Raw genomic sequence first — 24,778 nt, 5'->3', positions numbered from 1 at the left:
TAAATGACAGTGAGAAGCAGATTGATTATAAAATAATCAGAGGGGAAGTGAAAACTAAAATGAGAGAGAAGCAGAGAGAGCACAAGAGAAAAGATTTGTTGCCAACATAAATAGGAACACATAAATGTTGTATAGGTATATCAATAGTGAAAAGTGAATGCCTGGGGGAGTGTGGGCTGTTGAGGAAAAAAATCTGAACGTGCATGGGTGCTGAAGTAATTGTTAAGCTACCAATTGACCACTTTGTCTTCTCAGGAGAAGAGGGTGCCTCTAATATTATAGGGAAAGATGATGTGTTGGCACATGCTAAATCCATTAATAGCTGGTGGCATGGAGGAATTGGAGTAGTTGGTGAGTTATCAGGACCAAATGGGATGCACTTATGAATTTTGTGGGAAGTATGGGAGGAAATGGCAAAGTCACCTTTTGCAATCTTTCAATGCTATTTGGTTACAGCGGTGTGCTACTGGAGAAAGGCAAATGGCATTTCCTTGTACAAAAACAAATGAAGTGAGGAAAAGAGCAACCACCATCCAGTCAATTTAAACTTAATGGTGAGAAAGCTTTTAGAAATATTGATTGCTAGTCAAATGAAAGAAAATGGATTAGTTAAAACAAGGCAGCTCAGATTTATTAAAGGGAAATTATATTTAGCCAATTTGACAGGACGTTTTGATTAGGTAACAGAGTTGATGAGCTTATCCCAATCAATGTGATGTATAAGGAACTCCAGAGGCGTTTGATAAGGTGCAGCACAACAAGCTTATCAGGAAAGATCAAGCATGTGCTATGGAAGGGACAATAAATACCATGGTTAGCTGACTAACTAACAGGCCACAGAGAGTTGTGGTGAAAAGTTTGTTTTTCAGACGGGGGAGGTGAATTGTGGCATTCTCCTAATTGATGTTCAGCCTATTGTTTTTCTTGATCTAACATTAATGATTTAAACATGGCGCTGCAAGACACAATTTCTAAATTAGCAGATGACCCAAAGCATGATAGTATTGTGAGCTGTGATTATTTGCATTTGGATATAAAAATGCTGGTATCATGGGCAGACACATAACAGATGAGGTTTAATATGGAGATATGTGAGCTGATGCACTTTGGTAGGAAGAATGAAGGGAGCAAATGGAGATAAAGGATACTGTTCAAAAAGGGGTGCAGGGGCAGAGGGACCTGGGAGTGAAGATCAATGGAGGACTTGGCATGGGAGGACCGGCGTGAAGAATAACGGAGGACCTGGCTGGGGGGGGGGGGGGGAGAACAAAGAGGGATCCAGTATGGGGAGGGGGGGGGGGGGGGGCACTCTAGTTTTATAATCCTCAGGGGTTAAGCCTGCGTTCATTTGTTTGTTCGTTCGTTCGGGTCAAGGCACTGTGCACACGGCAGCCAGCCAACAGTCACTTGTCTTTCTCTTTTTTTCACTTCTAATTTAATTTCAAGTTTTCATGTACCTTGGGTGTTATGACTGTCAGCAGAGCAATTTCCCTCCGGTGATGAATAAAATTATATCGTATCGTATCGAGTAAGGGTGTACAAATCATTGAAAGTAGCACCCAATGTACAGAAAGTGGAAAATAAGGCATACGTATAACTGCGATTTAACCACAGAGAATAAATAGCAGAGAAGTTTTGTAGAACATTTATAAAACATCAGCCCATCCTCAACTGGAGTGTGGTGTTCATTTCAGGTCCATTTCAGCATTATAGAAAGAATGTGGCAGCGCTGGTAATGGTCCAGAGAAAACATATGATAATGGCGGGCTGGCGACTGGAGATCACAGGTATCATGTAAAGAGAATTGATAGTAGCATGAGGAAAATATGTGTTTCGTTGTCTCGGTACTGTACACTGCACAATGACAATAAAGTTGAATCTGAATCTGAGTTTATGTTGTATGTGATTGGAATCTGAAACGCAACATCTGCAGTTGTTGTGTTAGTGAGTTCTCTTTTTGTCTTTGAGAAGAATTAAATATATGATGAGGAAAATGTAGTAGGCTGTGCAGGAAGGGTTGGGTGTGCAACTACCGAGTTGCTCGGGCAGAGAGATGGCTTTAGTCACAGTAGTTGAATGATCTTCTGTGCTGTGACCATTCCATAATTATGTGATTTTACAATTTACAGACCATTATATATTTTTAAATCATTGAATGACTCAGTTACTTGAATATATATATTTTTTAGATAAAATAGCAATCAGATATAACTTAATTCGGTTTAACATTTAAAAAGTGGACCACTTCTGAGATCTTGGGAACTGGTTCTGAATAAAGGTTAACCTCAATGATGAAATTCAATTACACCATCAAAATGCCAGCACAGCCTTTAGTCATTGATTCCCTATACCAGACTCCTGAAAAAGTCTTTCTACCCTATGCTTTGTTGCAGCAGCAGATTAATTTTTAGCCAGAGGAAATTAATTCAAAGATGTTCTCAAGACCTCCTTGGAAAAGTGTAGCATACCATTGTCTTTTGGGAATTCCAGGCTGATGAATGTTTAAAATGGAGGTAAAATATTCTAATTAACATTCAGAATCTCTAGCCCATCCATCTGAAGTCCTGTTTAATATGCCTCCTCCCAAACTACCCACATCCTCATAACATTGAGCATATGGTAGATTTGATGGTAGATTCATCAGGCCAAGATTGTGAACCTTGTGATCTGGTAGCAAGACAACAACCTTTCTCTCAGCGAGACAAAGGAGGTGGCGATTGACATCAGGAAGTGAAGTGGTACAAATCCTCCAGTTTGTATTTATGATGCTGAAGTAGAGGGTTGGAATCTTCAAATTCCTAGGACTAAATATCACCAACAGCTTCTCCTGGACCACCCATATTGATGCCATGGGCACGTAAGCACACCAATGCCTGTAATTACTTAGAAAGCTTAGGATGTTTGGCATGTCTCCAACAACTCTCACCAACTTCTACAGATGCGCCGTGGAAAGCATTTTATTGGGATGCATCACAGCATGGTTTGGAAATTGCTCTATTGAAGACTGCAAGAAAGTGCAAAGTCCATCGTGTTTCGGTGATTAGGTAGGGTTGGGGTTCGGGTGCATGGTGGCTGATGGTTGATGAGAACAAACTGTCTTGAACCTATAGGTCAGTACCCGTTGTGAACTGTGCAATGGCCACCACTTACTGCAACCTGCTACGTTCTTGAACATTCAAATTACAAAACCGTGTTGTGATGTAACCCGTCTGTACTCCACTGTACTCCTTCAGAATTTTGATGTGGCTTTCAGCAACATGCTGAATCTCCTCAAACTTCTGAGGAAGGCGAGTTGTTGGTGAGCTTTCTTTGTGATTATACAATAAATGGGAGGAATTGAATAGATTGGAGGATAAATCCACAAATAGTACACGATGGGTCAAAAGGCATTTTATTATTTGGGGCATGAAATACAAAAGCAGGAGGACCATAATTATAAGGCCACAGCTTGAGTACTGTGTACCGTTCCATATTAGAGGTAAGACACATATTACCACATCACAGGAATTATGTGATTTAACTTGATACTGTGTGGAGGAGAACGACAAAGATGTTCCCAAAACTGGAGAGTTGTAGCCACGAGGAAAGATTGGGTAAGATTGGATTGTTTTCTTTGGAATATAAGAGGATGAGGGCTAATACAACTGAAATGTATAAAATTGAAACATCTAGATGGAGAAAGGAGGATGCACATCTTTCTTTTAGTAGTGGGCTTAACAACCAAGGCACACAAAACTGAAGTAATTGGTGGAAGGACGAGAGGGGAGGTAAGGACAAATATTTCAACCAGGAAAGTGATCGGGGTCTGGAACTTGTTTCCTTAAGGGGTGGTAGAAACAAAAACTTTTGTCACATTTAAATAGTAATTAGATGAGTTTTAGAAAAGGTGGGACTTTCTGGGACGTGGTGTTGGAAGATGGAATTTGGCTGGATGGCTGTTTTGGTATTGGCACTGACTGGATGGGTTAAATAGAACCCTATATAATAACATTTTTGTGATTTTAGTATTCCTCCAAACATTGCTACAGTGCACATTTCATCACATCACTGTTGTAGAGGGGTGTGAAGTAGATGTGTAATAAGGAACAATAAGTGCATATGACAGATGCAAAATAAAAGATTAGCAAGTGAAGTCTCCACGGACATCGCATGTAAGATGAATTGGCGTGTGATGTGATAAGATATTGTGTCGCTGCAATGATAAATCAAATGAGAGATGATGAGTAAGGAACATCCACTGCTTTTCCCCATCGACAAGGAGAGAGCACAATTATTCTTAAATAGCAAATGAAGCAGTAGGAATAGTATTTGAGTCAAGAACCAGACAAATTTGTTCCTCTAGGTTCAGTCCAAATTTCTACAGCTAGCACTACTCCTTATCATTGGTATCAAAGTTCACCATCCATCAATGACAATGCAACAAAACCATCGCATACCCGCGACTCCTGTGTTGGCTGTTTAGGTAACGGAAATTGGCCCTTACAAAATTTATAAATCACTATCCAAAAATTTGAGATATGGAATAATATTCATTCTCTTTTAATTTACATCATTGGAGGTTGTAGGCAAGACTCCGATAAATCTAGTCATGAAAAAGGTATACAAACCGACATCGGATGTCCAAACCGAAACTGATCAATGTATACAAAATGAAAATGAAATGCCATTACTGAGCATACTATAGGTAACTTGAGGTCTATGTGTGCATTTCATGCTTGACCTTCAGAGCTTGTTTCCAACAGTCACACTTTGATTCATTCATTTATAACATTTTATAAAACAATGGTATTAAACATTCTATCCAATGAATTCCTCCAGCAGATTGCTTTTTGCTACTGATTCAAGCATCTGCAATCTATTATGTTTCTTTTAAACATTCTCCATTTTCTTCATAACTTCTGGTTTCAATTGGAACAGTAGAGTTGTCAGTCAGAATATTTTAAACAGTTATTAAGAAGCAAGTGTGCAAGATTATTGAAAATCCACAATGAATTATCACTGGCTCAATTTCTTGCTAAAGTACAACGCAATGCTGCACATTACAAGCAAGAATTTCATTGTCCTATCAGGGACACATGACAATATCTCTTGAATCTCTTGAATCTTGAATCTACTAAGGAGTACTTGACTGCAGAACTGCTGATGAAAAGATTGGAAACACAATTGTGTACAAAATCATGAGAGGAATAGATTGGGTAGATGCCCAGAGACTTGCCCAGAGTAGGGGAATCGATGATCAGAGGACATAGGTTCAAGGTGAAGGGGAAAATATTTAACAGGAATCCAAGGGGTAACTTTTTCACACAAAGGGTGGTAGGTGTATGGAACAAGCTGCCAGAAGAGGTAGTTGAGGCTGGGACTATCCTATTGTTTAAGAAACAGTTAGACAGGTACATGGATAGGACAGGTTTGGAGGGATATGGGTCAAGCGCAGCAAGTGGGACTAGTGTAGCTGGGACATTGTTGGTCGATGTGGGCAAGTTGGGCCAAAGGTCCTGTTTACACACTGTATCACTCTATGATTCTATGACTTGAGTCTTGTTCAACCAAATCTGATTTGTAGAGATGAACAGAAGCAGATGTCAAAAAAATGTGAAGGGCCTGTCCCACTGTCGCGACTTATGGTAACTGTCTTCGACCTACAAACTCGAGGGCACTCGCCTGAAAAACCTCGAGCTGGATCAACCGTCAGCAAGGAAACCGCGAGCTGGATTGACCGTCAGCACACACACACACACGCACGCACGCCCGCCCGCCCGCAAAGGCAGTGGCCAGGGAAAGCGGGGAAGTGCTGTCTGAAATTCACACCCATGATGAACAGGAAAGTAAAAGACGGCTGGCACAATGTACGGTAAATCCTTTAGAGAGCACGGAGAGGTGGGGGGGATAAGTAGTGGAGACGTTTTTAAGGAGCCAGACAACTTATAATAAAGTTTAGCGGGCATTTAACATTACCGGTTGATTTTCCTTGGTTCTGAAAACTTCAATGAGCCAATTAAAATGCCCGGTCAGCGAAGGAGATTGTCTACGCCTGCCCTCGACTGCCTGTAACTACATGGCGACCCCACTATCTCTGCACTACGTTCAAAAGAACCATGCCGACCAATTTTTACTCACGGACCATTTTTCAGCATGCTGAAAATTTTTCCTCGAACATACTGAGGCCACGAATATGCGGGTACTTCGAGCATGAAAGAGAGTTAAGGGGCTGTCCCACTGCAGCAACCTAATTGGCGAGTTTAGAAGAGTTCAGGAGAGTTTGAAAAAGTGTCCTGTTGAAGACCTCCTTCGACCTCCTTCAACTATGTTGAAGAACTAGCTTCGACTAGCTTCGGGAAAATTGGACACCGAATAGTTGAGAGTGAAAACGACCTCCTTCGACCTCCTTTCGACTATGTTGAAGACTATCTACGACTACCTTCGATTACCCTCGATTACCTACGACTAACATGCCGACCTACTACGACTTACCTCGGCTAAACCTGCGAGTAAAAAAAAAATAGAGATTTTTTTCCATGGCGACCTTTTGTTACTCGCGGGCATTTTTCAGCATGTTGAAAAATACGCCGCGACCTAGCTGAGGCCTCGAGTACACGGGAACTACTCTCAAGCATGAAGGAGAGTTACAAAAACCTCCTAAGACCTCGTGTCGACCATGCTGCGAGTATGAGTCGAGGGCAAACTCTTCTGATCTCGCAGATTAGGTCGCCGCAGTGGGACAGCCCCTTTACTCTGATACTCAGAAGGAACACACTTTTGAGAAAAATGTATGTGTGCTGCAGACTCATCAAGCAAGTTTAGCTTGGAATGTTGGACCCAAATAGTTTTATATTTGTACAGTCTTATGAAGCTAAAAGATATCTTGTTAACATTGATGACAAAAATTCTTCAGCAGCAGGACCAAGATTTGATGATGCTATCATTGATGAGTGTGAAGCTATCTCCAAATTCAATCATATCAGCCTAGAATTCAGGAAGTGAAGTACATAATCCAAATAAATCTGACAAAGAGCAACAACTTTATTTGATTTCAAATCTAGGACCAAATATTCCTACTGTTGCCTCAATATAGAATCTGCAAAAAAATCAGGAAGACTACAAAATCCGGTTTTAAATTAGATTTACAAGTGTAGTTCATCTAAAATAATTCCAATTATAATAATCTAAATTGCACATAATGACAAATAATTTGTGCTAATGTAGATGCAAGAAACTGCCGATGCTGGCTTACAAAAATAGACACAGGTGCTGGACTAATTCAGCGGTTCTGGCAGCATCTCTGGAGAACGTAGATAGATGACGTTTCAGGACCGTTCCTACTGGATCATTTGTGCTTCACAGTTGAAAGCATGAAAGGAATGTGGATATAAATATTTCCTTTATTGAAAAAAATGTGTTGGAAATGGGTAAAAAGTCCATGCATATAGTGTGTCTTTATGCATGGACATATTATCTGTTGCAATGCTGTGATCTTATTGAACAGGAACATTGAGTGGAGTGCCTGTTTTGTAATATTGTAATAGAGATACTCAGATTGGAATAGCAGCTTGAAGACTAGACATGGTAGTGCTCTGCCTTGCAAATAAACCACAATCTCTTGATGTCGTAAAAACTGTCCCTTATTGTGAAAACCTAGATAGTTGTTAATTCATTTCCAAAGGAAGATTGGGTCCAGTTTGGAATTCTTGGAGAAGAATTTAAACAGCTCATTGTTTTTGTTAATCATGAATGAGAGGTAATCACAAATCTTAACAGAATCTACCCAAGCATAAAAGATGATGAGATAATTTCATTTTCTTGCAATCCCAAATCAAAGATTTTGAAATTAAGCAAAAATTATTTTTTGTTGTATTAGCTGGATTCATGGACTGAAAAAATGAGTTATTAATAGTTATTATTATATGCATATAGGTTAGGAGCATATAAAAACAGTAACACATAAAACTTGTCAGTTTTGATAGATAATGTAGGTGGGGTGTTGTTTTGCTATGTGACATAGATGTCCAGGAGGATTTTGTGGATGTGGTTTGTTCTTGATACTTGGCACCAGAGGAGTCTTGGGGTGATGTACTTTGACTCAGTACATTTGATGTGAGGTGGAATTCTAAATAAAGAGAGCAGGCTCAATAACATTTATGTTTCTCCAACATTTTTGTCTACCATAACATTTATGCTAGTCATTTTTGAAAACGTTACAGATTTATTGCAGAGAAACCCATGGGTGTACAGGGATCTGTATGGTTAAATTAGTGTCATGGATTAGTTGCGTGGGTTAATGGTACAAATGTTCTGAAAATGTTACCATATTAATCATGTTTTATTTAGTAGTTACATTAAGAAAGCATTATGCAACTATATGGAGATATCTTTATTTAAAATATAGATAAATGCTGGGAAATTAAATGATTCATTTGCAACAATAACAAGCCCTTGAAGGTCAGACAAATTAAGAAGTAAAAACAGTCTAATATTCATAACAATCTGTTCGATTAAAAAAAAATGCCATGTCCAGTTAAAAGCATATAGTAAACGTATTTGTTTGGAGTGGGGAAGCATTATTTCACTGTACCCACATCACATGAACATAGTGCTGTGATGAATTTCTGTCAATGGATTATAAATAATTTGGAAAAAATAGTTTGCCAGATTCATTGAGTATCTCTTTGATCCATGTCTCTCAAGAGCATCACTGTTGTGTTATTTATTGCAATCGGGACCTTAGACTGGTTCCTTGAGTGTTAAATTATGGTCAGATTTGATGTCCACTAAGAACTAGATAGTGCTGCTTTATAATGTTTTAACCCAATTCTTACATGCAATTATAGAGAGAACCTTTCCCCAAATGTAATTATTTTTGCAATCTGTAGACGAATAAAATACAAAATAATGTTTGCCACCTGATTACATTCCCCGTTGCTTAACTTACTTGGTGTTGATGATTAGATACTGTTACCATTTCATAAATTCATACCTCTGTGTATTAATGCCAATGATTTTGTACCATTTACTGTCTAACTGTTTTAAATGGATTTCAGCTAGGAATTGACATTTCCTGAAAAATGAGCTGGCCAACAGGTCAGTAGAGGGTTTCTTTTACATCTATGAAATATAGCCGGCATGCGTATGGCTAGAAATCCAGAAAAGCACCAGAAAGCCTAATAGACCTGTGAGTGCTCGATGATTTAGTGTTCTGTTCATAGTATGCAATTAATTTTTGTTAGAGGTTACCTGCTAATATGATGGATAGAAAATCAAAATCTTCTGTCTCTAAATAAATGTATATGTCCAGATAAAGGACAGAGGGATTGCTAATGAAAGCAGATTCAATAGTTTTTGATAAAGAGCTTTGGTAAACAGAATTTCTAATTCTTAGGAATGTCCTTAGTTAAACATGTAGGACAGATGACATCAAGTCATAAGGCAGGATGTATTTGAAATTTTTAAACAGACTGAGAAAATGTTAATGGGTGCTGCATGCAGTGCAAGCTGATTCATCTATCTGTTGTGTGCTTAGTCTTATAATTACAAGCTTGTTAATCACATTCTTTCAATATCTCTGGATTACAGACTACACTATTTAGTTTCTTGTTTGGATATACATTTTTGAGGAAGTTTTGTTGCTGTCAGAGAGCATACATTTTATTTTAAAAAGTAAAATTATTCAAAAAAATGGGTATTTTGCCAAGAAAGTGGAAATGGGTGTAGAGTGGAAGGCATAACTTTATGGCTTTGCAATTTTGGTCCTTCTCTTGCTCAGAGCAAATTTCAGAACTATGTGCATTGAAGTCTCTATGGTTTCTGAGCTGTTGTCAGGAATGTGGAGTTGGAGAATTACCTTGAATAGCGTTAGAAGCTGGTCTGTAAGTGGGATTGAATCCCTGTCCATGGTGTTGAGAATTGGCCGTATTACTTACCAAATCATATTTGGTCCGCGGTGGGAAGTGTATGGGTGGGAGAGAGGCCGTGGGCGGGCGTGGACCCGAGCGAGGCCGCGGGCGAGGCCGTGGACCCGCGTGAAGCCGCGGGCTGTGGGACTTCAGTGCGACTGGGCCAGGCGAGCCGGGGGGTGGGTCCAGAACATTCCGGGGGGTGGGTCCAGAACATTCCGGGGGTGGGTCCAGAACATTCCGGGGGGGTGGGTCCAGAACATTCCGGGGGGTGGGTCCAGAACATTCCGGGGGGTGGGTCCAGAACATTCCGGGGGGTGGGTCCAGAACATTCCGGGGGGTGGGTCCAGCACATTCCGGGGGGTGGGTCCAGAACATTCCGGGGGCGTGGGTCCCATTTGCGAACATTCCGGGGGGTGGGTCAGTTATTTATGACATTCCGGGGGTGGGTAAAACCGTTCCAGAACATTCCAGCGCGGGGGGGGGGGTTAAAACCGTTAATGGGGGGGGGGGGGGAGAGGGCAGCGACCCCTCCCCTTGCCGGGGCATTGTGCCGTAATTTAAAGCTGCTGGAAGAATCTGGGAGTTGTTTGAAAGGCCGTATTTTTAACACTTTAATGCTGAATAACTTTTGAAATTTAGCATGAAATGTGAAGTGAAGCAGTTTATTTTGTCAACGGATTTAATGTGATTAAAATCTATGAAGATTTTTGCGCCAGCGCGTGGCATTTTGACGAAGGTAGAAAGACACATCGGCAGACACACACACACAGGTATATACATACATACAAGATTAGACTTTTAATGTATATATAAAAATATATATTTATGTGTGTATGTGCGTGAGTATATGTGTGTGTGTGTGTATATATATATATATATACACACACTCACATACTTTTGGAGAGGGGACAGAAAACATTTACCAGAATGCTGCCTGGAATAGAGGTTATTAGATACAAGGAAAGGTTGGACAAACAGAATATTTTCTCTGGAATGTCAGAGGTTGAAGGGAGACCTAATTGAAGTATATAAAATTATGAGAGGCATAGATAAAGGAGACAGTTAAAACCTCTTTCCCAAGGTTGAAATGTTAGTAATTAGAGGGAATAGCTTTAAGGTGAGAAGGGGAAAAGTTTAAAGGAAATGTGTATGCATGTTTTTTTTCACAGAGTGGTGGTTGCCTGGAATGCACTGCCAGGAGCAGGATCTTTGGCCAGGAGTGGTGGTGGAAGCAGACACGATAGTGGCATTTAAGATGCTTTTAGATAGGCATATGAATATGCGGGGAATGGAGAGAGATGGATAATGTGCAGGCAGGGTAGATTAGTTTAAATTGGCCTCATGTTCTGGATAGACATTGTGGTCTAAACAAAGGGCCTGTTTCTCTTCTATTTTCTATGCTCCTCCACCCATTCAGTGTTTTTCCCCAACGACCCTATCTGTGCCCCTAATATTTGTAGATCATTGATTAAATAGCTAAGAATATGATCTGATTTAAACAATCTGTTGTTTATATTTAAACCTAGAAAATAACAATAACATAACACTTAAGTTACTGGACAGATAGCCAGTAATCTTTATCATTGATCCTGAGTTATAAATACAAATTCCAATTGTGAGAGTTTGGTAAGTTTGATACAATTCAGTAAATAAATCTATGTTAAAAAAAAAATAAGGTAGCAATGTTAAACCTAGTAAAACCTTATCATAATAAATGTTCCAGCAAGTCTGCTACATTTAAAGGTATAGTGGGAACTGGAGCCCCAGTGAGTTAGGAGGGAGAGATAGATCAGCCATGATTGACTTGATGGGCCGAATGGCCTAATTCTGCTACTATCACTTATGACCTTATGAGTTCAAGAGGAGCACGACAAGCAAGGGTCCAGTGAGTTTCAGGGATGCAAGGGAACAGGACACGGAGTGAGTTTCATGGAAACACCAGAAACAAGATCCTGATGAACTTCAGGAAAGCGCATTGAGCAGGGTGTGTTTACCTAATCCTATGTCCCTGCATTAGATCCATAGCTTTCTCTGCCATGGTAATTCAAGTACTTGTCTAAATGCTTGTTAAATGTCGTGAGATTATCTGTCTCCAGCCTGCACCAGGCAGCTCTTGGCAGGGATGGTGGTGGAAGCAAATATAATAGTGGGTTTAAGAGGCTCTTTGACCGGCAATGCAGGGAATGGTAAGGGCCTGTCCTACTTATGCGTCCTTGGCTCGCAAATTACGCGACCTCGTGGTCGCTTGAGGCGTACGGGCACCGTATGGCCGCATGGGGCCAGTCCCACTTAGAATCGCGGAGAGGTATGGAGTTGTGCGGGGCTGGTCCCGACATCGCGCAGGGCTCCGAAATTCTTGCAGTGAAAGAAATCTTCGCGCACCAACGACCTGTCGCGGAACAAGTGCCATCAACATGAGTTTTTTGAGCATAGATTGTTCCAGGTTAAGGGGTCTGGCTGGTGGCCATCCCCTGAGGTATGTCAGAACCACACTGACATCCCATGTATGGGTGTACCTTGGTCTAGGGGTTAGAGTTGTAAATACCCTTCATTAGTTTGACCACCAGCGGGCGGGACCCCATGGCTCTGTAGCTGAGTCCTTCATCGTGGTGAAGGTTTACCAGGAATGCCAGTACGTTGGTAACTGTAGCGGTTGAGTAGGTGGTCCCTTTATCCAAGCAGTACTTCTCCCATTTCTTGATGCTGGACAAGTGCTGTTTTTCAGTGGATGTTCGAAGGGATGCTGACATGGTGTCGATGGTTTATTCTGATAATACCAGTCCCAGAAGTGGTTTGTGCAGAATCTGCAACCCAGGAGTTTGATTTTCATGGCACCGGTGACTTGTGCCCGACACTGGGTGTTAATAACTCTGGGTCACTGGGGATACCATCGGAGTTTCAACAACCATGTCATGGAGTTTTGGGAACCATGGCTGTGTAGGCCAGTCGGGTACTATCAAAATACCTGAAGCAGAGTCCATTTATACTGTGCGTAGTCCCTAACTGATGAGGCAGAAGGGAGGAAATGCATAGAAAAATAATTTCCCCAATCCAGCGCGAACGCATCTACCGCTGCTGCCTCAGGGTCTGGTTCCCAAGCGACATACATAGGTACCTGGTGATTTAGCCTTGATACAAATAAATCGATATCTTACATGCCATATTGCATGATAACTTTTGCAAATTATTTGGGGTTTAACATCCATTGTCATTAAATTTACGTGACCTGGTGTCTGCCACTGTATTTAGCTTACCTAGCAGGTAAGTTACTGATAGCCAAATATGTCTTTCGACACACCATTGCCAAATTGTGTTGACCAACTTGTCGCATGATACCGATTTTATGCCGCCCATATGGTTAATGTAGGCTACCACCGTAGTATTATCTATTTGTAACCGTACACGCAAGTGATGCATATTTGTGCATATGCTTTTAGAAACATAGAAACATAGAAATTAGGTGCAGGAGTAGGCCATTCGGCCCTTCGAGCCTGCACCGCCATTCAATATGATCATGGCTGATCATCCAACTCAGTATCCCGTACCTGCCTTCTCTCCATACCCCCTGATCCCCTTAGCCACAAGGGCCACATCTAACTCCCTCTTAAATATAGCCAATGAACTGGCCTCAACTACCCTCTGTGGCAGAGAGTTCCAGAGATTCACCACTCTCTGTGTGAAAAAACGTTCTTCTCATCTCGGTTTTAAAGGATTTCCCCTTTATCCTTAAGCTGTGACCCCTTGTCCTGGACTTCCCTAACATCGGGAACAATCTTCCTTTTAAACCATAAAAGTCACCCAACATCTGTAGATAATTAATGCCTAGTGTAAGTGGTAACGATGATTCTGGGTTAGTCCATCTACTACTTGTTAGTGATGATAGTAGGTTGAAATTATGCCAAACATTTTTGCCCACCACTGTAGTTATGATATTGCTTCAGTGGGTGACTTCATGACACGATCATAATGACCTGTATGTCGTTTTGACAGTGCAAAGGTCTGAATTGTGTAGCCGGAAATGCTGCTACCAAATTCCCAATTACTCTGTTACTTGTCGAATAGTTGGGAGTACATGGACCATTAAATTGTTGCATGATTGTGCCAATTCAACTGTTTTGTCTCTTGGCAAAGTTATAGTCACGTAGACTGAATTAATTGTGAAGCCCAAGTAGTCCATGATTGTAGATGGCTTCAACTTAGATTTATCTGGATGTAAGACAATCCCAGGGTTTTGAATAACTGTTTGGTAGCTGATACAGCTAACATAGTCAATTCCATGGTCTTGCCTATTTTCCCATTGGGTAACGCTTTAAATTGCCATAGCTGCCCCATCCAGGTAAATTTCAGGTATCTGCGATGATCCTTGTGAATGGTACTAAATAGTAAACATCTTTAAGATCAATGCTTGCCATGAAGTATCCTTTGGAAATTAGTTGTTTGGCAGTAACAACCGTTTCCATTTTGAAATGTATATACTTAACAAACATATTTAGTGAAGTTAAGTCAATGATGATGCGACATCCACCATCTTTTTGGGTTTAGTGACGAATATTTGATACGAATTCCAAGGGTTCATGTTTCCCATGATACCCTTTGTAATTAGTCTCACCAGTACAGTTTGTCCCTCTCGTTTCTTTAACGGAGAGGGAAAATGCCCTCTGGGGTAAATGTTGAACTGGTGCCAATTTTTCTAGTATGAATTGTATTTTGTATCCACTAAAGCCATTGAGTATATACTGATCACTTGTGATAGACTCCCGTGCTTCTTAAACTAGGTGTAATCTCCCCCCTGTTAGTATTAAGCCCCTATTTTCTATACGTTGGTAGGAACCAGACCCACCTACCTCCATGGTTATGGGTATTCTTCTGTTTCCTGCCGGTCCAACGAGTCTTGCACGTTGTCTGACGTGGTGGTGGTGTTGGGGGGTGGCGCATTTTCCATGGGGCCTGCTCTGGGCCTTGGCCTGAAAGGCTTTCGGGATTGGCATGCAGACCCCGAGCTTTCACCAGTACCATGAGGTGGACCCTCCTGGTGGGCGCATTTGAGGTACTGCTGACTGGTTTACGTGTGGTGCTCATTCCAGGCCTCTTGCGCTGATATTTTGGACACTTCGTCCAGTTTTTTAGGCTTGGTTTGGTAACTTAGCCAGACAGCAGGATCTGTGGTTGTGAGGTCGGCGTTCTCACAGTCCTGTAAATTTTATAACTTCCTGAGAAGTTGCGGAGCACTGCGAACAGTAGGTCAGGTGTTTTGCCATACTACCGTGACCCTCTGGAAGAGCATGCGAAAATGATAGCCGACGTCAGGGATATCAAATTCATTTTTTGATATTTTGGCTTTTTTTTTTTAAATTTATTTTATTTTTTTAAAAGCGATGCTCAATGTACCCTCCAAAATGGTGGCCACTTTGAGTAAATGCAATTTAGGGGAAGCGTGATGAAATCCAACGCCTCATGACTACCTGTCTTGGAGATTTTTGAAAGACCAGGTAGTAAGCTGGCCATCAGTTGAGACTGAAAAGCCATCTCGCTAGTGGTGGAGCCACATAGCGGCCACACCCAGCAGCTCTTCCTGATCCTGTACCTCAAGCATACTCCCGATGTTGTTCAGCCAGTGACCCCTCTTCATGACCAGCCCAGCCACTGGTCACCCCAAAGCTAACCACACTAAGGAGGAAGCGATGGGCAGTGCCTAGGCACTGTGGAGGGTATGCCTGAACCCTCCAGTGAGACTGCCCCTCACGTAGCGTGTCTCGCAGGAGCTCCTGCTCCAGGAACCGCTCCAGCGGCTCATGCGGCTGTCTCTCTCCCATGCGGGTGGAGAGACGTCCCCTCCGACAAGTCGGAAGCCACCCACCGGATGCCTCTTCGGATGGCTAAACATCCAGCCCGCAGCTCGGGCACTAGCGGGACTGGGCTCGGCGCGGTGATGGGGATAGCGGAGCGCCCGGTAATTGTTCCTACCGCCTGTTACTTCTAGAGCTTTTGTGCCTTGTAGAAGCGAGAGCGCCCCTCAAGCTGCGCGTCTCGCAGGCACCTGCTCCGAGAGCCGCACCAGCGACTCAGACGGCTCTCTCTCCCCCCGTGCGGGTGGAGAGACGTCCCGTCCGAAATCGGGAACACCTGCCGGATGCCTCTTCGGGTGGCTATGCATCCAGCCCGCTGCTCAGGTACTAGCGGGCTGGGCTCGGCACGGTGTCGGGGAATAGCGGAACACCGGGTAAATGCTCCTACCGCCTGTTGCTGCCCCCCTCCCGACGGAAAAATGTTCCTCCTTGAACGGGGGACAGTTTTGGTCCAGAGCCTTTTTCTCTGCCTGTAAAACACAAGCAGAAAAAGGCTCCCCTGTAATAGAAACCCGACCTCAGGGTACTCACCTGATGGTCCGTTTCATTCTGTAGCGGGAGCGCCTAACTCCCGCTGCAGCCGCTGTTGCACTGCTGACGTTAATGCCGCGCATGCGCGCTGAGCGGGTTCTTCACGTAGTCACTCACGTGAGTCCGAAGTAAAATTAAAGGGCACAATTCTAAAGGGAATGGAGAGATGGTGATAAATGTGCATAGTTTATCGGAAGTGGCAGAGCAATTTGTGAAAGTAGTTAGACAGCAGATGGGATCCTGAGTTTTATAAATAGATACATACAATACAAGATCAAGGAAGTTATGGTGAATCTTTCTAAAAAGCTTGTAAGGTCACGATTAAAATGTTATTTATTGTATTGGGTGCTAAACCTTTGAAGCAATGAGTACGGTTTGTGAGGTTGCTTAGGAAGAGATTTACTTAAATGATTCCAGGGATAAAGTACTTGAGTTGTGTGGATGAGACTGGAGAAGCTAGTTGTCCTTCAGGTGGTTATGACGACTCTGATACCGTAATTCAAAATTAGAAAGGGTGTAGACAGTGTTGTTAAAGATAAACTGTCTCTGTTTGATTAAGAGCAAGGGGACACAGAGTGAAGGGGTGTGACACAAAGGGTTGGGATAGGCTGGTGTGCATGGCCTAGTCTGTTGAAAGGCTGTTGGAACGAAGTGTGTACGGCTTTATCTTGCACAATGTTATGAGGCTGGTAGGTACAATGCATTCCTTTACCTTGATTCCTTGCTGGACATGTTGCTCCATGCACATCCTTGAAGTCTGACTGCTATCATCAGCAAGCAGATCTATTGGGTGTATTGAGAGCTATTTTATTTATTTTATTTTATTTAATTCTTTATTTCGAACAGAATAAAAGAATAAAAAGCAAGTGTGAAACAGCATACAAAAAACAAAACAAGAATATTTATAAAGTGTCATAAACAATATCTATAAATAAATGAGATCGTATGTGTCCGAAAAGGAGCAGGAAGAAGCCAAAGCTTATTAATTCCCACCCCTTATTCAACTGCTTATAATTATCTTATACAAATTTAGCAGCTATATGTACACCATATGTATGCCAACAGCTATATGTACACCATATGTACACCAGCAGCTATATGTACACCATATGTACACCAGCAGCTATACGTACACCAAATTATTTACATTTATACACTAATCAAATATTTACAGCCATACAAAAAAAGAGAGAAAAAAAGAAAAAAAGAAAACCCCTCATATACTATACAGTATCTTAGTCATATATACAACCCATCACCGTATAATCACCCTTCCCAATACAATCAGTATAACAAATATCCCGTATATATCCCGCTATGCAGAGGACTCTACTGTGGAATCTCAAAACTGCGAAACATTGTTTCTCTATGATATTCTACTTTTTACAACATCCCATGCCAGATTCATTTGTAGAATATTTGACAGCATCTGCTACATTCACAGTGTCATTTCTTAATATGCCTTGTGTCCACTTACAATAATTTTGAAATTTAACACTGGCTTTGAGTATGCTTAAAAGCTTTAACCATATAAACCATGTAACAATTACAGCACGGAAACAGGCCATCTCGACCCTTCTAGTCCGTGCCGAACACATAATCTCCCCTAGTCCCATATACCTGCGCTCAGACCATAACCCTCCATTCCCTTCCCATCCATATAACTATCCAATTTATTTTTAAATGATAAAAACAAACCTGCCTCCATCACCTTCACTGGAAGCTCATTCCACACAGCTACCACTCTCTGAGTAAAGAAGTTCCCCCTCATGTTACCCCTAAACTTCAGTCCCTTAATTCTCCAGTCATGTCCCCTTGTTTGAATCTTCCCTACTCTCAGTGGGAAAAGCTTTTCCACGTCAACTCTGTCTATCCCTCTCATCATTTTAAAAACCTCTATCAAGTCCCCCCTTAACCTTCTGCGCTCCAAAGAATAAAGCCCTAACTTGTTCAACCTTTCTCTGTAACCTAGTTGTTGAAACCCAGGCAACATTCTAGTAAATCTCCTCTGTACTCTCTCTATTTTGTTGAGACATCTTTGACATACAGTGATATGGTGTTTAATTAGCAATTTTACTTCGGAGTCATGTGAGTGACTACGTGAAGACCCCGGCGGTTCGCATGCGCGTCAGTTGGACGCTAGCATAGCAAAGCACCGAACAGGCAGGAACATCGCTCCTCCAGTGGTAAGTTTAAAAACTTCAGGTAAGTTTGTATGTCTTACCTGTTTTGATTTCTTGCGAGAACCTCTTGTTGCAGAGGTTTCCTGCCGGATGCTTCGCGAGGACCAGCTATGGGCTGTGGGGAAACCCCGGTTCTCGCCGCGGAAGCGGATAGCTGGGGAGCCGGGAGGGTTTCCCTCTGATATGTTTATAGACGCTGGTGCCGGTAGGATTGTAATACATATAGACGCTGGGATTCCCGGGGTGTGGAAATCCAGCAGCAATGCGGTGCCCAGACCGTAGTGGTCCACAAGATATGGGGTAAACCGACCAAAGTGGTCAGCCTTGGTGCCGGGAGGGTTCCCTTCCGGTAATGAGAAAATTTGGAGGTTGGCCAGGATGGAGCTCCTAATGGAGAGGAGGCTCCATCTAGATACACTCTAACAGCAGGAGTTGTGTCAGCGGAGGAATATGGGAGAGGCCGCGCCAGCAGTGCCTTGTAATAGGGCTGCATAACATCTCCCTCATGGAGGAGGTGAGCTTACTGGGGTAGTTTTGTTCTGACCCTGAAGTTGGAGGTATTGCAGAGCAGCATACCCCAAGGCATGGAAGCCGCCGGGTCAGTATTAGGCTGACACTGAGTCCATGGCAGCATCGGCCTATTGGAGAGGCTGCGCCAGCAGCGCCTTGTAGCAGGGCTGCTAAATGTCTCCCTCATGGAGGAGGAGAGCATGCCGGGTCAGTGTAAATCTGACGCCAAGGCTGAGGGTATAAGCGTGGAGCATACCCCAAGGGATGAAGGGCACGTGTCAGAGGTACCATTCCTGGCAGCAAGGTTGCCATCCCAACACAATGCAGTGATCACCGCTATCAGGGGACGTTAGAGCCCACCAAATCTTCTATTCTGGTAAGACCCATTCCACAGGCAGAACCTGGAGGATGAAGCATAAGCTGTTGGCCCAATTAGGCCAACAACGAGCAAGGCTTCATAGTTTCGGTGACAATGCACCCCACGGCTTCATCGACAGTAAGCGGTTCACTGAAGCTGGTAGCAGCATGAAAGCTGGCCCGAGGGTCCACGCACTCTACCAGTGTTACTGGTAGAACTATACCAAGCTATATTTAAGAGGGAGTTAGATGTGGCCCTTGTAGCTAAAGTAATCAGGGGGTATTGAGAGAAAGCAGGTACAGGATACTGAGTTGGATGATCAGCCATGATCATATTAAATAGCGGTGCAGGCTCGAAGGGCTGAATGGCCTACTCCTGCACCTATGTTCTATGTTTCTACTCTACAACTAAGGGACCACTTACAAGTTGGTAAGATTTACACTTGGTTGTACAATACACAAATGATTAAGACACTCAGAGGCATTTAACCAGGTAAAACTGGACATTACTAGCATTCCAAGCAGGTTGGAATTGGGCCAGAATTGTGTTGAGGCAGGCTCAGTATTTTAGCCAGCATTGCCTTCGAGACAGGCTCGGAAATATGGGCAGAATGTCTTTTGAGGCAGGCTCAGAATTATGGCCAGAGTTATCTTGGGACATGTTAGAATTATCGGTAATCGAGCCAGAGTTGCCGTTCAGGGCAGACACGAAATTATGGCAGGCGTTGCCTGTTTATTATGAAAGATGGCTGATTAAACATTTCATAGGGTGTTTCCATTTACAGTGATCATCGGAGATATTTGGATGCATTGCTATGATGAGGCAATTTAACAGTATGATGACAATAAATCATTCAAAGAGCACTACCCAGAGTTCAAAAACACTTGTTATGTATTGTCTGGATGATGTTTTGACGCTGTATTTTGCTAAAATCCACTGTTTCAGTCTCAAGCTATTTGATAAATTGGGCTCACTCTATCCAGTTAAAATTAAGTTGTTATCAAATGGACTGGTTGGTCATTGGGATTTGCCTTTGGCTATTAGTTGGCCTGTGACTCCGTACTGGGCAACAGATTGGAGTCAATAGAAACCTGGAACAGCCTTGTAGTTATAAAGCAGCTTTCTATTCATTAGACTAATTGGCAATGTAATAGATGTGATGCAGCTGTGCAAGAGGGAGAACTGACAGCATGCTAAATGGCAAACTATAAAGGGCCATGTAGGTTATTACCAGCTGAAGCTACTAAAGTCACTATGATGGACAAACAGTGCTGAATGCATTGCTCCAGTAGTTTGATCAGTAAATATTTCATTTTATTGCAAAATGATGCTAAAATTCTCTAGTTGGTGGAGGAGATGTGCATGAGTTATTAACTCTTCAGTTATTGGTATCAACTATCTATAGACCCTACATGCATGTTATGGGTTAAAGAGTGATTGAGTGAATATGCATATCTGCATGCTCAACTTCATGTTGATACACTATGATGGTGGCATGTGATGGTCATGTGGGTGCAATCAAGTAAAAGAATCCTGTAATAGGTACATAATCTCATTTGCCACTGGAGTATCATCAAGTACAGATCAATGACAACACAGAATGGGTGTTGGACCACAACGTATTTATGAAATTCTGATTCAATGCAACACCGAATACAGATAATAATCCTCCGTCATTTTCGCCACCTCCAACGTGACCCCACCACTCGCCTCATCTTCCCATCTCCCCCCATGTCTGCCTTCCGTAAAGACCGCTCCCTCCGCAACTCCCTTGTTAATTCTTCCCTTCCCTCCCGTACCACCCCCTCCCCGGCCACTTACCGTTGCAACTGCAGGAAATGCAACACCTGTCCCTTTACTTCCCCCCTCGACTCCATTCAAGGACCCAAGCAGTCGTTCCAGGTGCGACAGAGGTTCACCTGTATCTCCTCCAACCTGATCTACTGCATCCGCTGCTCTAGATGTCAGCTGCTCTACAACGGTGAGACTAAGCGGAGGTTGGCCGATCGTTTCGCCGAACACCTCCGCTCGGTCCGCAAGAATCTAACTGACCTCAGCACTTCAACTCCCCCTCCCATTCCCAATCCAACCTCTCTGTCCTGGGTCTCCTCCATTGCCAGAGTGAGCAACACCAGAAATTGGAGGAACAGCACCTCATATTCCGCTTGGGGAGTCTGCATCCTATGGGCATGAACATTGAATTCTCCCAATTTTGTTAGCCCTTGCTGTCTCCTCCCCTTCCTCAGCCTTCGGGCTGTCTCCTCCCGCCCCCCAGCCCTCGGGCTCCTCCTCCTTTTCCTTCCTTCTCCCCAACACCCCCTATCAGTCTGCAGAAGGGTTTCGGCGCGAAACGTCACCTATTTCCTTCGCTCCATAGTTGCTGCTGCACCCGCTGTGTTTCTCCAGCATTTTTGTGTACCGAATATAAATATGTTGTTTTCATGCTAATTCGCAGGTTGCAAAAATGTGTGGCATAACAGTGGCGAAAGATACATTCTCGCTACAAGCAGAATGGTCTTTTATGTCTTCCTCCATTTTGCTTCATCAGTTGGGTCTTCAAATAAAGTCATCAAGAGCCCGCTTTAGGTTTCCTGGTGTGTGATTGGCCTATGCAGTTTTGATTCCTGATTTGTTGGTAATAATAAAACAACCTTATATGGTTATTCTAAACGTAACTTTGTTGGTTCAGCCTGTGGCTCGGGAAATCAGCCGTTGCATGATAAAATCAATTTATATTCTACAGATTCTCAATAGACTGCCTACGGCTTGGGTTGTCACACCTATCCTTGTTTGTGTTCAGAGTGCTGGGATAGTACCAAAAAAGCAGTACTTTGCTTCTTCAGGAGATGGGAAGGATTTGTTTAATGCTCATGTTACATTTAAAATGGCACAGATTTCTGAGCTCTTGGAGTTCATTTTAAATGGTCTTAGACAATATTGAGTGATAGGGACATTAACTGTGCCATCGTGCTTTCCATCAGATTTGCTGCCGCAAACGAGATCCACTCTGTTGGGTTGACCCCGGATATCGAGTTAGTGAAGGATATCTTTAACACAAGTTCTCCCAGGACAAGTACAATGCAGTATGGGATGTTGACATTGTGTTAACACTATTTCACCAGGAGGTTCCAGCTACATTCTTAGCTTTGGTCGGATCTCATTAGGTAGTTATCCTCCTGGCGTGGTTTAGCTACATAATTGCGACAGGACAGGATGATTACATCTGTAAATAATATGTATAGTATTTTATGTTATAATTTACTTAAGCAGAGCAGTAGGGGTGTCGGGTCTCAAAATAGGTCAAGGCATACCCAGGGACCTTTCGTTATGTGAGGGCACACATATACAACAATACGTCAAGGTCACCAAGAGTCTTCGAGGCTCTAAGCTAACTATGATTGTTAGTTACAAAAAACTTTATAAGAACGTATCTGTTCAGACCATTTCCAGGTGATAAAACGGAGTTGAGTTATGCAGGAGTAGATACTGATTCCAGATCTCACTCCACCAGGGCTGCTACAACAGCAGCAGCAAGGGTTAATTACATTCTGCTGGACCACATCCTAACGGCTGCAGCATGGTCAAACGAACAAATTTCCAAACATTTTATAATAACCCGTTGCCAGACCAGGGATATTTGTCAACTTTATTTTACGTTCTGTTATAGGTTCCATCTGGATGAGAGATGTGACTATTATTATTATTTAATTTAACAGCATCGGCATGTTTAAATCTATGTCATGACTGTGTCATGACCTCATTTGTCAATGGAGCAATTGTGATTGTGTAGACTCGTTTCTCACGGCATGAAATCACAGAGCTTTGAAATCTTCACGTGACTCCGAAGTAAAATAGTAAGATTAAACGAGAACTTACCAGTTTGAAGTTTGATTTTTATTTTATGAGGAGTTATGATGAGGGATTACGTGCCCTCCGCTCCCAACCCTCATAAAGGACATCTGGTAGTTCTAGTATCTGTTCTTACTATGTTACTTCAATTGGTGTTATCTGTGATTTCACAACGCTGCTTTGAAGATTGACGCGCATCCGAACCGCCGGGGTCTTCACGTAATCCCTCATCGTAACTCCTCATAAAATAAAGATCAAACTTCAAACTGGTAAATTCTCGTTTAATCTTACTATTATGTGTTTAATAGCAATGAATGCACATTGAGGGAATTATTCCAGGTAGAATGTCTGCTAAAGTGACTGGTCAAGAATATCTTATTATATGTCCTAAAACAGAACATTGAAATTCATACTTGCAGCAATACAACAGATATGTAAATGCAGTTTTAGGTTTAGTTTTGTTTATTGTCATGTGTTTCGAGGTACAGTGTAAAGCTTTGGTTGTGTACTATCCAGTTAGAGTAAAGACTACATGATTACATTTAAGCCATCCAAAGTATACAGATAAAGGATAAAGGGCACAACATTTAGTGCAAGATAAAACCCGATTAAAGATTGTTCACCATGAGATAGATGTGAGCATCAGCACCGCACTCTAGCTGGTGAGAGGACGGTTCAGTTGCCTGATAACTGCTGGAAAGAAACTGCCCCTGAATCTAGAACTATACGTTTTCAAATCTCTCTATCTCTTGCCTGAAGGGAGAGATGGAGAAGAGAGAGTGACCAGAGTGAGATTGGTCCTTGATTATGCTGGTGGCCTAACTGAAGATGCTTGAAGTGTAGATGGAGTCAATGGAAGGGAGGTTGGTTTGTGGGATGGTCTGGGCTACATCCACAACCCTCTGGAATTTGTTGCAGTCTTGGAGGAGTGGATGATGTTTTGTGTCGAGACCATTCTTCAGTCTGAAGAAGGGACTCGACCCGAAACATCGCCCATTGCTTCTCTCCAGAGATGCTGCCGGTCCCGCTGAGTTACTCCTGCATTTTGTGTCTATCTCCAATCGTCTTGGCCCCGCTCTGGGAATAGGAGTGGGGACGGATCCGGATCCGCAAAGGCCGTGAGCCCCAGGCCGAGCTCGGCGATCATTTGCCTGCTTCTGCTGCTGTTGGAGGTGAGACGTTGCGCTGCGCCAGGGTCTTGGGCCTGTCCCACTTTGGCCGTCAGTTACGTGACAGGCCGGTGGCACGCGAAGATTTAGTGCAGGGCGAAATTCACACTCCTCAACGCCACTCCATGCGCCCGTCCCGCGCTACCCACACACTAGCAGGTTGCGTAAATGGCGCGCGAATGACGGCCAAGTGAGACAGGCTCTTTACAATCCCAGAGACCTGTGTTCAATCCCGACTTTGGGTGCCATCTGTGTGTAGTTTGCATATTCTCTCTACAAACGCGTGGGTTTTCAACGTGGGTTTCCTCCCTCATCCCAATAGCCTGTGTATTGGTAGGTTAATTGATGCCTCTAAAATTGCACCCATTGCTTTGTGAGTGGATGAGAAAGTGTAAAAACGTAGAACTAGTGTGAACAGATGATCAATGGTCAGTGTGGACGT

At 42.8% G+C, this 24,778-nt stretch overlaps 1 protein-coding gene across 2 annotated transcripts in view; it reads left to right on the top strand.

The window, feature by feature from the left end:
- Positions 1–24,778, top strand: part of zfpm2a (zinc finger protein, FOG family member 2a) — a 646,324-nt gene that overhangs the window by 74,328 nt on the left and 547,218 nt on the right. The window contains exon 1 of one of the 2 annotated variants that reach the window (XM_055634910.1): positions 10,429–10,660. The exons of the other annotated variant lie outside the window; for it this stretch is intronic. Within the exon in view, the coding sequence (XP_055490885.1) occupies positions 10,588–10,660 (73 nt within the window). The 5' untranslated portion in view covers positions 10,429–10,587. Of the gene's footprint in view, positions 1–10,428; positions 10,661–24,778 lie in introns of those variants that run through there. 2 annotated transcript variants of the gene reach the window in all.

The sequence above is a fragment of the Leucoraja erinacea genome, chromosome 4 (assembly GCF_028641065.1).
Source record: "Leucoraja erinacea ecotype New England chromosome 4, Leri_hhj_1, whole genome shotgun sequence".
Taxonomy (NCBI): domain Eukaryota; kingdom Metazoa; phylum Chordata; class Chondrichthyes; order Rajiformes; family Rajidae; genus Leucoraja; species Leucoraja erinaceus.
The sequence above is the reverse complement of the archived record's forward strand: the minus strand, read 5'-3'. Positions and strand labels throughout refer to the sequence as shown.